This window comes from Bubalus bubalis, chromosome 4 (genome assembly GCF_019923935.1).
Source record: "Bubalus bubalis isolate 160015118507 breed Murrah chromosome 4, NDDB_SH_1, whole genome shotgun sequence".
Lineage (NCBI taxonomy): Eukaryota > Metazoa > Chordata > Mammalia > Artiodactyla > Bovidae > Bubalus > Bubalus bubalis.
In genome coordinates, this window is record NC_059160.1 from 96900673 (window position 1) to 96917354 (window position 16682).

Here is a 16682-nt window from a genome sequence, read left to right on the forward strand (position 1 = left end):
AAGGTGAATTCTTAACCACTGGACCACCAGGGAATTCCCTCACAGATCTTGAAATCAGACTTATGGTTATCAAAGGAGAAATGTGAGGGGAAGTGATAAATCAGGAGAAGGGAATTAACATATACATACTATACATAAAATAGATAACAAAGACCTACTGTGTAACACAGGGAACTGTACTCAATATTCTGTAATAACCAATATAAGAATCTGAAAAAGAAAATATATATAACTGATTCACTTTGCTGTACAGTTGAAACTGACACACTGGAAATCAACCATATTAGAATAAAATTTTTTAAAAAAATAATAGTCTTAAAAAAAACTATTGACCAGGATGAAGTAACAGCATTCTTTATAATAGGGAACAAATAGAAATAATGATTATGTCTAATCATATGCGTGCATGCTAAGTCGCTTCAGTAGTGTCCAACTGTGTGTGACCCTATGGACTGTAGCCACCCAGGCTCCTCTGTCCATGGGATTCTCCAGGCAAGAATACTGGAATGGGTTGCCATGCTCTCCTCCAGGGGATCTTCCCAACCCAGGGATCGAATCTGCATCTCTACGTCTCCTGCATTGGCAGGCAGGTTCTTTACCATTAGCACCACCTGGGAAGCCCATGTCTAATGGTATGGGGTTAATTAAAATTACATTCCAGTTTATAAAATAATATGCATCCATTAAATGAGAGTACTGATACAGCAAAATATGCATGATACTAAGTGAAAAAGCAAGTTATAAAACAATATGCATAATAAATACAATTATTTTTGGAAATATATTTATGTAGCAAAATAACCCAGGAAAGAAAGGTAGCAAAAATGTTAGTGTTCTCTTTAGATGGGACAATTATAGATAATTTTATTTTCTCTTTAATCTCTAATTAAAAAAAAATAATGATACATTATATTCATGGTTAAAAAGCAACATCATTAGAAAAACTAAGTAGCTCAGTAGATCCTAGTTAAGTAGACAACTATGTTCCTTAAGGGTCCATTTTTTGTTATTGGCCTGGTAAAAAGTACAATGCCTCTTCATAGTAGTAGGGGTACAACAAATGACTAGATCAACAGAATGAATGATGGCTTTAATTAATTTCACTGCCTTTACTTACTCTACTTATCATTCTTACCTACAGAATACCCAAATAGTATCTGCTAAATTAAGTACATTAAGTCACTACCCTTTGGGTGAGGAGTGCTCAAACCGAACCCTATGTGAGAGTGCCCTCTGGTGGTTTCACCGACACTGCTTTTTTCAGTTTGAAGTATGGAGGCCTGGTGTGCTGCGATTCATGGGGTCCCAGAGTCGGACAAGACTGAGCAACTGAACTGAACTGAACAACAATCCATTCCTTCCTCCAGGGGATCGTCCCCACCCAGGGATCGAACCCAGGTCTCCTGCCTTGCAGGTGGACTCTACCATCTGAGCCACCAGGGAAGCCCCAACAACAATCCACCTCACCAATGGAAGGAAATATGAGAATAAGGACTTGGTAGTGGTATTTGCATGAAGCTAAATTTATTCCATTTAAAGAGTCATCAGACCTTACATATATTTTAAATTTCTGAAAAGACAAACTAATCTTCCATGAAATGTTAGTGATGGCAGATAATAGGTTACACCTCTGAGGTGTAATGGAGTGGAGGTGAAGGTGGTGATGAAATATGTACTTATTCAGCAACTCATGAAAACCACAATTCCAGGAACTACAAACTACAATGTATGATACTTCCAGTACAAATAAAACTAATTCTCCAAAGCACTTACGTGTATATGTGCACTTTGGACATCTCACAACCGGACAATCTGTATTTACTAGATCCTTGCATTTAGAAGAAATTTTATTTTAGTTTTTATTCTTACTACTTTCATAACATGGTATATCTCAATCTTTTGGATATAACAACCTGAAACAACCATTTTTGAAGATACGTCACCAAATATAAGTCATTAATATTTCAATTATCAAATTCTATTGTCTTTTACTTTTCCCCCAAATGAGTAACATAGTTTTATTTTCTTTATACTTTTCTATTATTCCTACATTTTACTGAACACTTGAACCTTCACCTTCCTTTATGAAAAGAACTAGATTAAGCAATAGAATGTGAAATCATTTTTCACATCCAATTTTAAAATACCACAAATGTTGCATAATAAATTAACTTCCCATCTTCTTAAAAGACTCCTCACTTCCTAAGGAGAAATCACAGAGGCAGCAATGCTGATCATATATAAGCTGGTAGTGATAATCAACAGAATAAACTATTAACATTCTTATAAGAGGAACCAGAGATCAAATTGCAGAGAAATCAGAGATCAAATTGCCAACATCCATGGGATCATAGAAAAAGTAAGAGTTTCAGAAAAACATCTACTGCTGCTTTATTGACTATGCCAAAGCCTTTGTGTGGATCACAACAAACTGTGGAAAATTCTTCAAGAGAGGGGAACACCAGACCACCTGACCTGCCTCCTGAGAAATCTGTATGCAGGTCAAGAAGCAACAGTTAGAACTGGACGTTGAACAACAGACGGGTTCCAATGGGGAAAGGAGTATGTCAAGGCTGTGCATCGTCACCCTGCTTATTCAACTTATATGCAGAGTAAAGTTGCTCAGTCGTGTCTGACTCTTTGCGACCCCATGGACTGTAGCCCACCAGGCTCCTCCATCCATGGGATTCTCCAGGCAAGAATACTGGAGTGGGTTGCCATTTCCTTCTCCAGGGGATCTTCCCGACCCAGGGATCAAACCCAGGTCTCCCGCATTGCAGCAGACGCTTTAACCTCTGAGCCCCCAGGGAAGCAGAGTATATATGCAGAGTACATCATGTGAAATGCCACGCTGGATGAAGCACAAGCTGGAATCAAGACTGCTGGGAGAAATATCAATAACCTCAGACACACAGATGACACCACCCTTGTAACAGAAAGCGAAGAACTCAAGAGCCTCCTAACAAAAGTGAAAAGAGGAGAGTGAAAAAGTTGGCTTAAAACTCAACATTCAAAAAACTAAAATTATGGCATCCGGCCCCATCACTTCATGGCAAATAGATGGGGAAACAGTGGCAGACTTTATTTTCTTGGGCTCCAAAATCACCGCAGATGGTGACCGCAGCCATGAAATTAAAAGACGCTTACTCCTTGGAAGAAAAACTATGAGCAACCTAGATGGCATGTTAAAAAGCAGAGACATTACTTTGCCAACAACGGTCTGTCTAATCAAAGCTCTGGTTTTTCCAGTAGGCACGTATGGATGTGAGAGTTGGACTATAAAGAAAGCTGAGCACCGAAGAATTGATGCTTTTGAATTGTGGTGTTGGAGAAGACTCTTGAGAGTCTCTTAGACTGCAATGAGAGCCAACCAGTCCATCCTAAAGGAAATCAGTCCTGAATATTCATTCATTGGAAGGACTGATGCTGAAGCTGAAACTCCAATACTTATAACCACATGATGCAAAGAACTGACTCATTGGAAAAGATCCTGATGCTGGAAAAGATTGAAGGCAGGAGCAGAAGGGGATGACAGAGGATGAGATGGTTGGATGGCATCACCGACTTGATGGACGTGAGTTTGAGCAAGATCCAGGAGTTGGTGACAGACAGGGAAGCCTGGCGTGCTGCAGTCCATGGGGTTGCAAAGAGTTGGACACAACTGAGTGACTGAACAGAACTGATTCTTATAATGCCAGTTTAGTTTAGTAATATTAATATTCTAATCAGAGTTGCATGTGCTCTGAAGCAAACAAAATTTTTAAGATAGCCAGAAAAAAATGTCAAAACGAGTAATATATTCTTTCTAGGAAAGTAAAAATTCTTGGGTGAAAGAAAACACCTCTTGTCATAGTGATGCATTGTTAAAAAGCTCTGGAGCCTGACAGTGTGGATCCTGGCTCTGCCACTTGCTAGGTAGGCAGAGTTCAAGTCACTTAGCTTTATCTGTAAAATGGGAAAGATGCTGTTTCTTCAGAGGATTATTTTGAGAATTTAATAATATTGTAAACAAAGGACCTAGCAGATAGTAGAAACTGATTAAAATGTAACTAATTATTCCTTAGAGCCACAAGAAAGGAAACATTATAACATCTTTTTCTGTGTGAACAGCATGAGTTTCTTTGCAAAAGCAATTTAAAAATCTTCAGAAGAACCATGCACATTTTTATTAATCATATTTATACTACTAACAGTATTTGGTTGATAAAAGTACTTAATCATACTAGGCACATAAAAATAAATACTAGACTTAAATAACTCAACAGGAAAATACTATAATATAGGCTCTTTAAAATTTGAATTGTCAAATTCAGAATTACTTACTATATATAAAGAAATACACATTCTAATATGAAAATATGTTTTATTATTATTTTACTATATAATGTATTAGTGAATACACCCAATTGTATCTTCTCAAAAGGCAAATGAGATCCAGGATAACATTCCTCTTTGATTCCTGAAAACATCAATATCATCTGTCTTTTGGAGGATTCAGTTTCCTACGACGTCTATGATACCTTGAAAAGAAGAAAACATTTAAAATAAGATTATTTTAATAAAAGTTAACTGTTCCTGATGGAAATATTAAATTTCTATTAGCTTGGTGTTTATTGGCACTCAAAAAAAAAAAAATCAATGAAACATAATACATACACAAGACATACCTCAAGTAGATAGTTCTTAATAATAAGCCACATTTCCCTGCTGTGAAAATTGTTTTCTTTTAATTAAGCATTTGGAAAGTCTTTTTTCACATCTTGAGGTAGTTTCAATGTGGTAACCTAGATGACTGTTCCTTAACGTAAATGTAATGATTGTCTTTGAAGTAAACAAACACCACACTATGAATATGAAGGATACACGCTACTGAAGTTTTATTTAAAAAGGGATGATCAGTTCTAAATGGAAGCCTCTTGAGCTGCAAAATCATGTTTTAATAAACAATATAATTAGTAGTATGTATATGGAAAATGTGCAGTATCACAAAAAATGGAAGAATTACAAATTAAAACAGTGAGAAATCTTTTCCCTTGTTTTTCCAATCACAAATAATTCTTAAATTATAATGCACAATCCAAGTATAGGTATGGTGAACTAAGCAATATCAGACCGAACTGCTTAAAGTATGCATCAGTATAACATTTGAAAACCAGTGTGGCACTATCAAAAAATTTTTTTATTAATCATACTTTTGATCTAATAATTCCTCTCTGGAAATCTATCCTAAAGCAATAAGTAAGTAGCTAAAATATTAACTATCTTAATTTGAAAATATTAAATATATAATTTTAAATATTAAAGGGGGAAGGGATGGATGATACAAGATTCAAATTTATATACACAGTATGATTAAAACCATGTAAAAATAGGCAAACTATTAAAACTTATGTATAGAAAGAAAGAGAGAAATAAAATGCAGTGTTACCAGTGACTGAAGTGTTTTCACCATGCAGAATTCTTTTTTCTTTTTTCAACTGCTCTTTTCAATTCTTTTTTCAATAAAGAACTCTTTCTTTATTGAGTCAAGAAAATTTCTGCACAGAGTACATGTGCTTTCAGTGATGAGTTCTCTTCAAAAATTCCCTTAAGGTGAGACTGTGGCAAATTGATCTGAGCTAATTTTTAACTTTTTTGTAGTGTGGAAGTTCAATGTAAAGATATCTATACCAATGAGTGACAAGGCATGTATCTTATGCCCTTCAGTTGTTGTGATTAAGATGATCGCAAGTATTTTTTGCTTATCTTAAAGGTTTCATACAGGCAACTTTCCCATACACTGCTTTTGATAAACTGCAAAATATAGAAATTAAGTTAAATAAATGAAGTTCATCTATATATACTAACACGGAATACTAAGTTGTAGGATAACACATATAACATATTATCACTACCTAAACATGTCTACATATACTTATATTGGCATTGAGAAGATTATGGTTTTCTTAAGGGCTCCAGCTATGTGCCATATAATCAAGGTTTTACTAGCACAACTGTATTCCTGAAAGATGTTCTGTAAAAGTTGTGAGCCACAGAATAGGGGTTTGGGAAGTTACAACTTCCTGAAATTATTTATTAAAATTTTGAACATGTATTTATTTTCCTGGGAAGTGGATTAATAGGTTTCATTGGATTCTCAATGAAGTTTGTGGTTCTAAAAATCTAAGCACTGTCCTACACGAGTGTGATTCAGCTTACAATGCTCAAACATTTTCACTACTCAAGATGCTTAAGACCCAAAAACACTTTGAGATCTTGATAGCCCTGAATCTAACAAAGTCAAATTCTAAAATATGCTCAATAAATGTCAAATAGCATTTACAGATTTTTTATCAAGCATGAATGTCAACACTCAGAAGCAAACACCTGAATTTTAAGGTGCCCTTACAGAACTGGACATGGAACAACAGACTGGTTCCAAACAGGAAAAGGAGTACATCAAGGTTGTATATTGTCACCCTGCTTATTTAACTTCTATGCAGAGTACATCATGAGAAACGCTGGGCTGGAGAAAGCACAAGCTGGAATCAAGATTGCTGGGAGAAATATCAATAACTTTAGATATGCAGATGACATAACCCTTATGGCAGAAAGTGAAGAACTAAAGAGCCTCTTGATGAAAGTGAAAGAGGAGAGTGAAAAAGTTGGCTTAAAGCTCAACATTCAGAAAACTAAGATCATGGCATCTGGTCCCATCACTTCATGGGAAATAGATGGGGAAACAGTGGAAACAGTGGCTGACTTTATTTTTCTGGGCTCCAAGATCACTGAAGATGGTGATTGCAGCCATGATATTAAAAGACGCTTACTCCTTGGAAGGAAAGTTATGACCAATCTAGATAGCATATTAAAAAGCAGAGACATTACTTTGCCAACAAAGGTACATCTAGTCAAGGCTATGGTTTTTCCAGTAGTCACGTATGGATGTGAGAGTTGGACTATAAAGAAGGCTGAGCGCCGAAGAATTGATGCTTTTGAACTGTAGTGTTGGAGAAGACTCTTGAGAGTCCCTTGGACTGCCAGGAGATCCAACCAATCCATCCTAAAGGAGATCAGTCCTGGGTGTTCATTGGCAGGACTGCTGTTGAAGCTGAAACTCCAATACTTTGGCCACCTGATGCAAAGAGCTGACTCACTGGAAAAGACCCTGATGCTGGGAAAGATTGAGGGCAGGAGGAGAAGGGGACGACAGAGAATGAGATGGTTGGACGGCATCACCAGCTCAATGGACATGAGTTTGAGCAAGCTCCAAGAGATGGTGAAGGACAGGGAAGCCTGACGTGCTGCAGTCCACGGGGTTGCAAAGAGTCAGACACAACTGAGAGACTGAACAACAACAAAAATAATGGGTCTGAGGTGGAAGGAAGGGCATGTTGAAGGAATAGCAAAGAGGTCATGAGGTTGCAACAGCCTGAAGATGGAAGAGAAAAATTGGAAATGAGAGTAGAAAGGTAACAGAGGATCAGATCACGTAAATTCTTGTAGATGATAGGTAAGGCCTATTGTTTTCTCTGAAATGGAAAGGTGCTGGAGGTTTTTCAACAGAAAATTTATAATAACTAACAGAATTCTGGCTGTGTGCTCAGAACAGACTGCAGGAAAGCCAAGGCTGAAGGAGGGAGACCAGTTAGAAAGCTTCTTCATCAGGCAAAAGATGGTGGCACAGAAGGGATGATGACAGGGAATGGTGATAAACGGTCAAATTGATAATTTTGGAGATAGAGGCAACAGGATCTGCTGATAGACTAGATGTTGAGGGTGAGACAAATAGAAAAGTTAAGAATGGCAACAAGATTTCTGGCCCAAGCAGCTAGAAGAATGGAACTGGCATTAACTGAGACAGGGAAACCTGCAGGAGAAGCTGGTTTGTGAGGGACCATGAGAAGCTCAGTTAGAGACACATTAAGTTAAGGATATCCATTAGACAAGTCAAGTAGGCCCCTGGAAATACAGGTCAAGGGACAGGAAGAGATAGATTTGGGAGCCAGTGTAAATGGTATTTAAACCCATAAGACTGGATGAGATCACTGTCTTAGGGAATGGACAGAAAAGATGAGAGAACCAAGGACTAATCCTTGGGGAACTCCAAAATTTAGACATAAGGGAAATGAAAAGGAATCAGCAAGAGAAACCAAGATATTAATAGTATATGAACTCTGGATATGTAAAAAATGTAAAAAAGAGTTTCAGCAAACTTATTAAGGTTGAATTAATGAGAAAAATAACAGAAAACTCAAACAGAAGCACTAGGAACTCTGCAATATTGCTAAAATGATGTGTTCTGCAAAGAACCATAATGAAAGGAATGCTCCACTGACTTTATTTTTTTTCACGGCAACTGAGGAAGACTAAAGACAGGAAGAAGAGCTTGGACACAGATGCTGGCAACTTAGGACACTGATATGTCCTGCTTCTTGAGTACTGGCGACATTAAAGGTCAAGAAGAGACACCTCAGGGGCTGTAGAGAAGAGCAAAATGACTCACAATCAGGTCCTCAACACCTGTATACAGAGGAGCTATTTAATGCAAACTATAGGGAGTACAAAGAAATTGATTTGTAGAAGGAGTACCTTTCACAGAATATATTCAAAGTCCCACTACATCAGGTAAATTATAACGTAGTGATTTAGCTAGGGTAATTTGTTTTCATCACCTATAATATCATCAAATAGGAAGCAGCAGGAGCCTCATGGTTACATATGCTGTATTTTTTAAAAATCAATCTTTGCACAACTGCATATAAAAATAGGCAAAAGGCAGAGGGGAGGGAACCAAAACTTCAATTTAATCCCAAACCCTCGGCCCAAATTTCCTCATCACTCATTCTCACCCTGAAAATTCAAACAGTTCTATACCCAGTCTCATATAAAGCCCAAATCTAAGAGGACTCTTTGAATTGCCATCCTAAAGTAAGTAAGATCATTGGGATTAGGAAACAGTAATATCCAGTTCATAAATTTAGTGGTAACAATTCTAACAGTGGATCTCCATATGTGAGATAACCTAACCCCCAGTGTTTATTATCTACTGGACTATTTCAGCATCAATTCTGTACAGTCATACTACCTATGCTTCTGGTCCACCCCACTGTGGGTGAGGTCAATAATTAAATGCAGGTAGGTTCAGGATTTGGAGAAGGCAATGGCACCCCACTCCAGTACTCTTGCCTGGAAAATCCCATGGATGGAGGAGCCTGGAAGGCTGCAGTCCATGGGGTCGCTAAAGTCGGACACGACTGAGCAACTTCACTTTCACTTTTCACTTTCATGCATTGGAGAAGGAAATGGCAACTCACTCCAGTGTTCTTGCCCGGAGAATCCCAGGGACGGGGGAGCCTGGTGGGCTGCCATCTATGGGGTCGCACAGAGTCGGACACGACTGACATGACTTAGCAGCAGCAGCAGTTCAGGATTGAATGAGGTAGGCAACACCCTGGGATCATAAAGCCTTTGCTGACCTTGATTCAGAATCTGATAATAAAGAACATCTTAATGCACAGGTGACCTACCTAGATAAAATGGAAATTAAACAAATCCTCATGACTTAACAGCTCAACTCTGAAAATAAAACTTCCAAGAATCACCAATGGATTGGTGATTTTACCAGTTGGGAAATTTACCAATGCACCAACTCAAAGACTACCATAAAGTACAGCTTCAAAGAAAAACAACACCTTAAAGAAACTGGAAGGATAATTAGGTAAGATAATATCCCATCAGACACTGACTTAGTATAAAGACATCATATTAAAGATACTGTATTTAGAGGTCTTCCAGGAAACTACAAAACAGAAGTTGCATTCCTGATGAAGACAGAATGACAGCAAAAGATGAAACCAAAAAAATTACCCACAAATATAATGTTAATGAGTATCTAATAAATTACAGTTAAAATAATTTAGAGGTGGTAGCTATTCGAAGTGACTATAATCAAATTTCATGAAAAAAGTAGGCTAAGGGCAAATGGCAGAAGAAGAGTGCAAGTACTGAAAATCAAAAGAAAAAGCACTTAAGATGGCTTGATACCAAACTCAGAAGTGAGACTGGATAAAAAAACAAAAGACAACTATATTTCATTTTAAAACCCCACTTTTGGGGACTTCTGTGGTGGTCCAGTGGTTAAGTTCATGCTTCTGATTCACCAGTTCAATCCCTGATCAGGGTTATATGCTGCAACTTGGCATAAACGAACAAACAAAAAAAAACCTTCAAACTTTATAGAAAATTTTGCACAGCAAATAGAACTATAAACAAAATGAATGAACAACCCAGAGAATGGGAGAAAATATTTGCAAGCAATGCAACTAACAAAGGATTCATCTCCAAAATATACAGACAGTTCATGCTGCTCAATATCAAAAGAATAAACAACCCAATCAGTAAATGGGCAGGGACTTCTCTGGTGGTCCATTGTGTTAAAACTCCATGCTCCCAATACAAGAGACAAGGTTTCATTCCTGGTTGGGGAACTAAGACCTGGCATGCCTCATGGTGCAGCCAAAAAAAGAAGAAAAAAAAGGGGGAGCAGAAGATCTAAACAGACATTTCTCCAAAGACAGACAGATGGCCAAAAAGCACATGAAAAGATGCTCAACACTACTAATTATTAGAGAAATGCAAATCAAAACTATAAGGGGGACTTACCCAATGGTCCAGTGGCTAAGAATCCACCTTCGAATACAAGGGACACGGGTCTGATCCCTGGTCAGGGAGAGGAGCAACTAAGCCTATGCTCCACAATAAGAGAAGCCTACGCAGTTCAGCAAAAGAAAGCCTTCAAACCACAACAAAAAGCCCACATGCCACAACAAAGACCCAGTGTAGTCAAAATATTAAAAAATAAATTAATTAAAAACAAACAAAAAACTACAATGAGGCATTATGTCACCCCAGTCAGAATGGCCATTACTAAAAAGTCTGCAAACAATAAATGCTGGAGAGGGTATGAAGAAAAGGAAACTTGCCTATACTGTTGGTGGGAAGGTAAACTGGTACGACCATTATGGAGAACAGTATGAATGTTCCTTTAAGAACTAAGAACAAAACTACCATATGATCCAGCAATCCTACTCCTGAGTATATATTCAGGGAAAACCGTAATTCAAAAAGATGCATGCACCCCAGTGTTCACTGCAGCATAAATATAATAGCCAAGACACAGAAGGAACCTAAATGTCCATCAACAGAGGAACAGATAAACAAGATGCAGTACATATATATAATACAATGAGATTTTACTCAGCAATAAAAAAGAAGGAAATAATGTCATTTGCAGCAACATGAATGGACCAAGAGATTACCATGCTAAGTGAAGTAAGTCAGACAAAGAAAGATAAGTATCATATGGGGTCACTTACATGTGGAATCCAACAACAACAACAACAAAATGATACAAATGAATTAATTTACAAAACAAACAGACTCACAGATCCTGAGATCAAACTTAGGGTTACCAAAGGAGAAAGGTAGAGGGAAATGATAAATTAGAAGACTGAGATTAACACATACACACTACTATATATAAAATAGATAATTAACAAGGACCTACTATAGAGCACAGGAAACTCTACTCAATATTCTGTAATAACCTGTACAGGAAAAGAACCTGAAAAAGAATGGAGATACACTTACACACACACACTAATTCACTCTGCTGTACACCTGAAACACACTGTAAGTCAACTATACTCCAATAAAAATTTTTAAAACTTAAATAGGACTTCCCTCGTGATGCAGTGGATAAGAATCCTCCTGCTAATGCAGGGGCCACAGGTTTGATCTCTGATCCAGGAAGATCCCATACACCACGGAACAACTAAGCCCATGCTCACAATGCTGAGCCTGTGCTCTGGAGTCCAGGAGCTGCAACTGCTGAGCCCCTGTGCCACAACCACTGAAGTTCGCAGGCTCTAGAGCCCGTGCTCGGCAACAAGAGAAACTAACGCAATGAGAAGCCTGTGCACCCCAACAAGAGTCACCTCCACTTGCCACAACTAGAGAAAAGCCTGGGCAGTGTTGAAGACCCAGCACAGCCCAAATTAATTAAAAAAATAAAACGGCCAAAATACTGGAAAGAAACCAAAATGTCCAACTGGTTAACAGATAAACTGTGGTCTATCCATACAAGGAAATATTATACAGAAATAAAAAAGGACAAACTATTGGTATATACAACAATATGGATGAATCTCAAAAGCACTGTACTTAGTGAAATAAGTCAGACACGAAAGGTTATGTACTGTATAATCCCATTTGTGTGAAATGCTAGAAAGTAATAAAAAGCAGACAAGTAATTGCCAAGGGTGAGGATTATAGGGAGGGATCAGAATGCAAAAAAGCATAGGAGAACTTCCTGGAGTTATGAAAGCAGTCTATATTATGATCGTGGTAGTATTAGCAAACAAAGCAGGACCTTAAGGCCCTTGACCACCCTCCCCACATATCCTCAGCTTGCTTTTTGTCTGCGGAAAACATTAGCCAATGAATAAGTTTAATCAGAGAAGTGAGAAAAAGTAGAAACAAAGGAAAACAGTCCAACAAGACTAAATAACAACAGTTGTCAGAATAACAATAGAATAACAATAATGATATGCTAAATATTATACTCAGCATGTACAGCATGTAATAACTACACAAGACAGCTGTATAACTGTTATCCAAAGTGGGTGTTCAGCTACTTGCGTCTCAAAAGCTGGTAAGTAGGCAAGGCTGGTGGAAAGGAAAGTTTGCTTTATTTTGGAGACTGGCTCCCAGGGTGAGTAGGTACTGCTGTCTGTTCAAAGGCTGACTCTCCCAACTGACAGTTGGTGGGCAAGGGCTTTTATAGACAGAGGGAGGGGGCTTCATGCAGAAAACAGTACAGTCAGCTCTGACAGTTGTCTTGAAATTGGTCACTGGTGGTCTGATCAGCGTCATCTTGATTGTTGTAAGTTGACCCTATGTGACCCTTTACAACCCTGTGGATTGTAGCCCATCAGGCTGCTCTGTCCAGGGGATTCTCCAGGCAAGAATATTGGAGTGGATTGCCATTCACTTCTCCAGGGGATCTTCCCCACCCAGAAACCCAACTCTTGTCTCAACATCTCCTACAAGCAGGTGGGCTCTTTACCACTAGCAGTATACATTTGTTACAATGTATACATTTACACACTTGAACTAGTGAATATTTCACCTAAAACATTTGTCAAAAATCACGAAGTTGTAAACTTAAAACTGGTAAACTTGAAGTATGCAAACTACACCTCAAAAGAGCCTATTTAAGAAAAGATGCTTCAGGGAGCTCTCTGGGGGCCTAGTCGTCAGATTTGGTGCTTTCACTGCCCTGGCCTGGGTTCAGTCCTTGGTTAGGGAACTGAGATCCTACAAGCTGCATGGCATAGTCAAAAAAAAGAAAGATGCTTCAAAAAGAGTAAGAGAAAAACTGTGAGTGGGAGATAATGAGATAATATTAATTATCATTATCACTACCACTGTACATATACTGTATGCTAGGTGTTTGATTATATTTTATCTCAAAACCACCAAGCAAATTAAGCATTATTATTTCTACTTTCTTCAATAGATAACAAGATTGAATAACTAGCTAGTAAGTAGCAGAGATAAGATGATTTAAGTCAGTCTAGCCTCTTTAACACAGTTATACTCTCAGAAAAGGTTCTACTTCATTGGAGTTCAAAAAGCACAGAACTGAGTATAATATGAGATCAGGTTATTCATATAGGGAGAGTTTAACAGTGTTCATCTACGGGGAATACAGCATTTGTAGGTATAAAGAAGATTTTTATTTTATACTTTAAATGCTTCTGAATTGTTTTAAAATACTTTAAAAACAAGTATTTTATACCTTTCAATAACTTATTTAAAAAGATGTTATATAGCCCCAAGTAGTAAACTCATAATGGGTCCCTTTCTTTTAACTATTATAACTTTAAAACTGTGGAATATTTAGTAAAATACCCTTGTATATCCCATCTGATAGTTAAGAAATGTTCTCTAACATCTAGAAACCAACACTTGAAAATGGCTCCCATTAAACCAAACTATCTATATATATATATACCAAATAAGTATTTGTTAAGTATCAGTAATCACACATTAAAATTGTGAAAGATGATGCATCACAATGGCAATGCCTACTAGTAAAACTTTTCTTTGTACACATAAGCTAGCATCTGGAGTTTTTCTGTTGAACTCTTTATTAGAAGAGATATTGGGATAATCAACTGCATCTAATTAAAGTCTGCTTAGAACTGAAAATGCCTAGTAATCCTGAAGGGAGAAGACATACCAGGAGATTAAATTAATTAGCAGTCAAAGCTAATTAGCAGTAATAAGATCAAACATAGGTGGGGTACTAGACAGAAAAGTCTGAAGATTACACATTTGGTTTTAAGACTCCCTAATGGTCTTCTTGCCTTCGGTCTTTCCTCTTCAAATTACAAACCAACACAGAGCTTTTATAACTTCAGCAATTTGGTTATGAACAAAAGATCACAAGAAAACTGCAGCAATATGAAACATACAGGAAACAAGTACTGAAAGCCATTATAAAAAAAATTTTAAGATGGGGCTTGAACTAAAATATCTCGATGATGGGAAAGAAATAAATGATAAACATGAGCAATGGTATGAATCATAGAAAGAAATCTTAGAATACAGCAGTGACTGAGATATGGGGCTATATAAATGGCTTGCTAACCTGTTTTCCTATAATTTACGAAGAGGGAAAAACAGACTGCATGTATAAACTAAGTCGGTACTGAGTAAGAAAGAAAAATCAAGGAAGGGTACGTAAAATAGGTGAAGGAATTGAAAGACGCTATGGTAGCCAAGCAGAGAAGGCAATGGCACCCCACTCCAGTACTCTTGCCTGGAAAATCCCATGGATGGAGGAGCCTGGAAGGCTGCAGTCCATGGGGTCGCTAAAGTCGGACACGACTGAGCGACTTCACTTTCACTTTTCACTTTCATGCATTGGAGAAGGAAATGGCGACCCACTCCAGTGTTCTTGCCTGGAGAATCCCAGGGACGGGGAAGCCTGGTGGGCTGCCATCTATGGGGTCGCACTGAGTCAGACACGACTGAAGCGACTTAGCAGCAGCATGGTAGCCAAGAGATAAATGGATAAAGAAGATGTAATATATTTATTTGCTACACACAGCAGCTTGTGGGATCTCAGTTCCCAATCAGGGATTGAATGCATGTCCTCGGCAGTGAAAGCACAGAGTCCTAACCACTGGACAACCAGGAAATTTCCAGTATTAGGTTTAGTTAATATATGTCAGACAGAGAAAGACAAATACTCTATGTTATCACCTATATGTGGAATCTAAAAAATAAAACAAATGTATATAACAAAACGGGCTTCCCAGGTGGTACTAGTGGTAAAGAATCAGGCTGCCAATGCAGGAGACCTAAGAGATGCAGGTTTGATCCCTGGGTCAGGAAGATTCCCTGGAGGAGGGCATGGCAACCCACGCCAGTATTCTTGCCTGGAGAATCCCCTGGAGGACACAGGAGCCTGGCGGGCTACAGTCCATGGGGTTGCAAAGAGTTGGTCACGACTGAAGTGACTCAGCATGCACACATATGTAACAAAACAGAAACCGACTCAGAGAACAAACTAGTGGTAACCAGTGGGGAGAAGGGAGAGATGCAAGGTAGGAGTGTGAGATTAAGAAACACAAATTACTATGTATAAAATAAACAAGCAACATGGATATATTGCACAGCACAGGAAAATATACCCATTATTTTGTATTAATTTTAAATGGGGTAAAACCTATAAAAATACTGAATCACTAGTTTGAGGTACACCTCAAACTAATATAACATTGTAGGCCAATTATACTTCAACAAATTAAAAACAAATATTGTTTTAACTTAAAATAGACACTACAGTGGCAAAAAAAAAATCATGGATTTTTTTTTCCTTGGAAACTGATGCACAAATATCATTTTATTACAGAAAGATTATTAAGGGAGAGAGAGGCTTTTTTTAAGTGGAAAAGAAGAGCTGTGCTTTGTTATAATGAATTTAAAACTTTGCACAGATATCTAGTTAGAAATATTCTAAGGACAATGAATAAAAACAATACTTTAAATGACTATATCACAAAATAGAAAAAATTTTAAGAACCACTGCAAGATTCCCTGAAAGCTTTGATTAAACCCTCCCACTAAAATAAAGGAAGAAAAGAAGTATACTTTCATTTTAGCTACACTTTATGTAGATTTAAAAGCACAGTTCAGTAGGTGAACATACTGGGTGTTAAAAAACTCCTTCAGGCAAAGTACAACCTCAGAAGGCTGTTAACAGAAACAAAGCTGTGTTATTTCTTTAGTGTTCAGTGAGAGATGAAGAAGAAAAGAAAACACTTACTGTCCACGAGGATACCAACGGTGCTTGGTAGTAAAGAACATTTTGCTGAGTTGTTCTATCATGGGTCCTTGCTCTAAGTGTTCACTTTTTTCTTCTAATCTGGTTTTCAGTACTATTTCATGTGTTTCTTCATTGTTATGCACTGGATCTGGCAGAGGGATAGGCTACAAAGTAAACAGCAGTGAACACCAACGTGTAGGAATGTTAGCCAGCATCTGATTGAGTTGACGGTAAAATAATCACCACCACAGTATCTCAAGGTGGGTAGGTAAGTAACCAGAACGGTTTCACTGCGTTGCAC

The 16682-nt window shown here is 37.8% G+C and overlaps 1 protein-coding gene across 3 annotated transcripts in view; it reads right to left on the reverse strand.

Moving 5' to 3' along the window:
• Positions 1-4346: 4346 nt before the first annotated feature.
• Positions 4347-16682, reverse strand: part of MRPL42 (mitochondrial ribosomal protein L42) — a 28093-nt gene continuing 15757 nt past the window's right edge. For 2 of the 3 annotated variants that reach the window (XM_006070223.3, XM_006070222.3), the window contains exons 6-7: positions 16382-16545; positions 4347-4520 (exon numbers count right to left, since the gene is read on the reverse strand). In XM_006070223.3, coding sequence (XP_006070285.1) covers positions 4475-4520; positions 16382-16545 — 210 coding nt within the window. In that variant the 3' untranslated portion in view covers positions 4347-4474. Of the gene's footprint in view, positions 4521-9449; positions 9472-16381; positions 16546-16682 lie in introns of those variants that run through there. The other variant, XM_044941827.1, reaches the window with a different exon arrangement.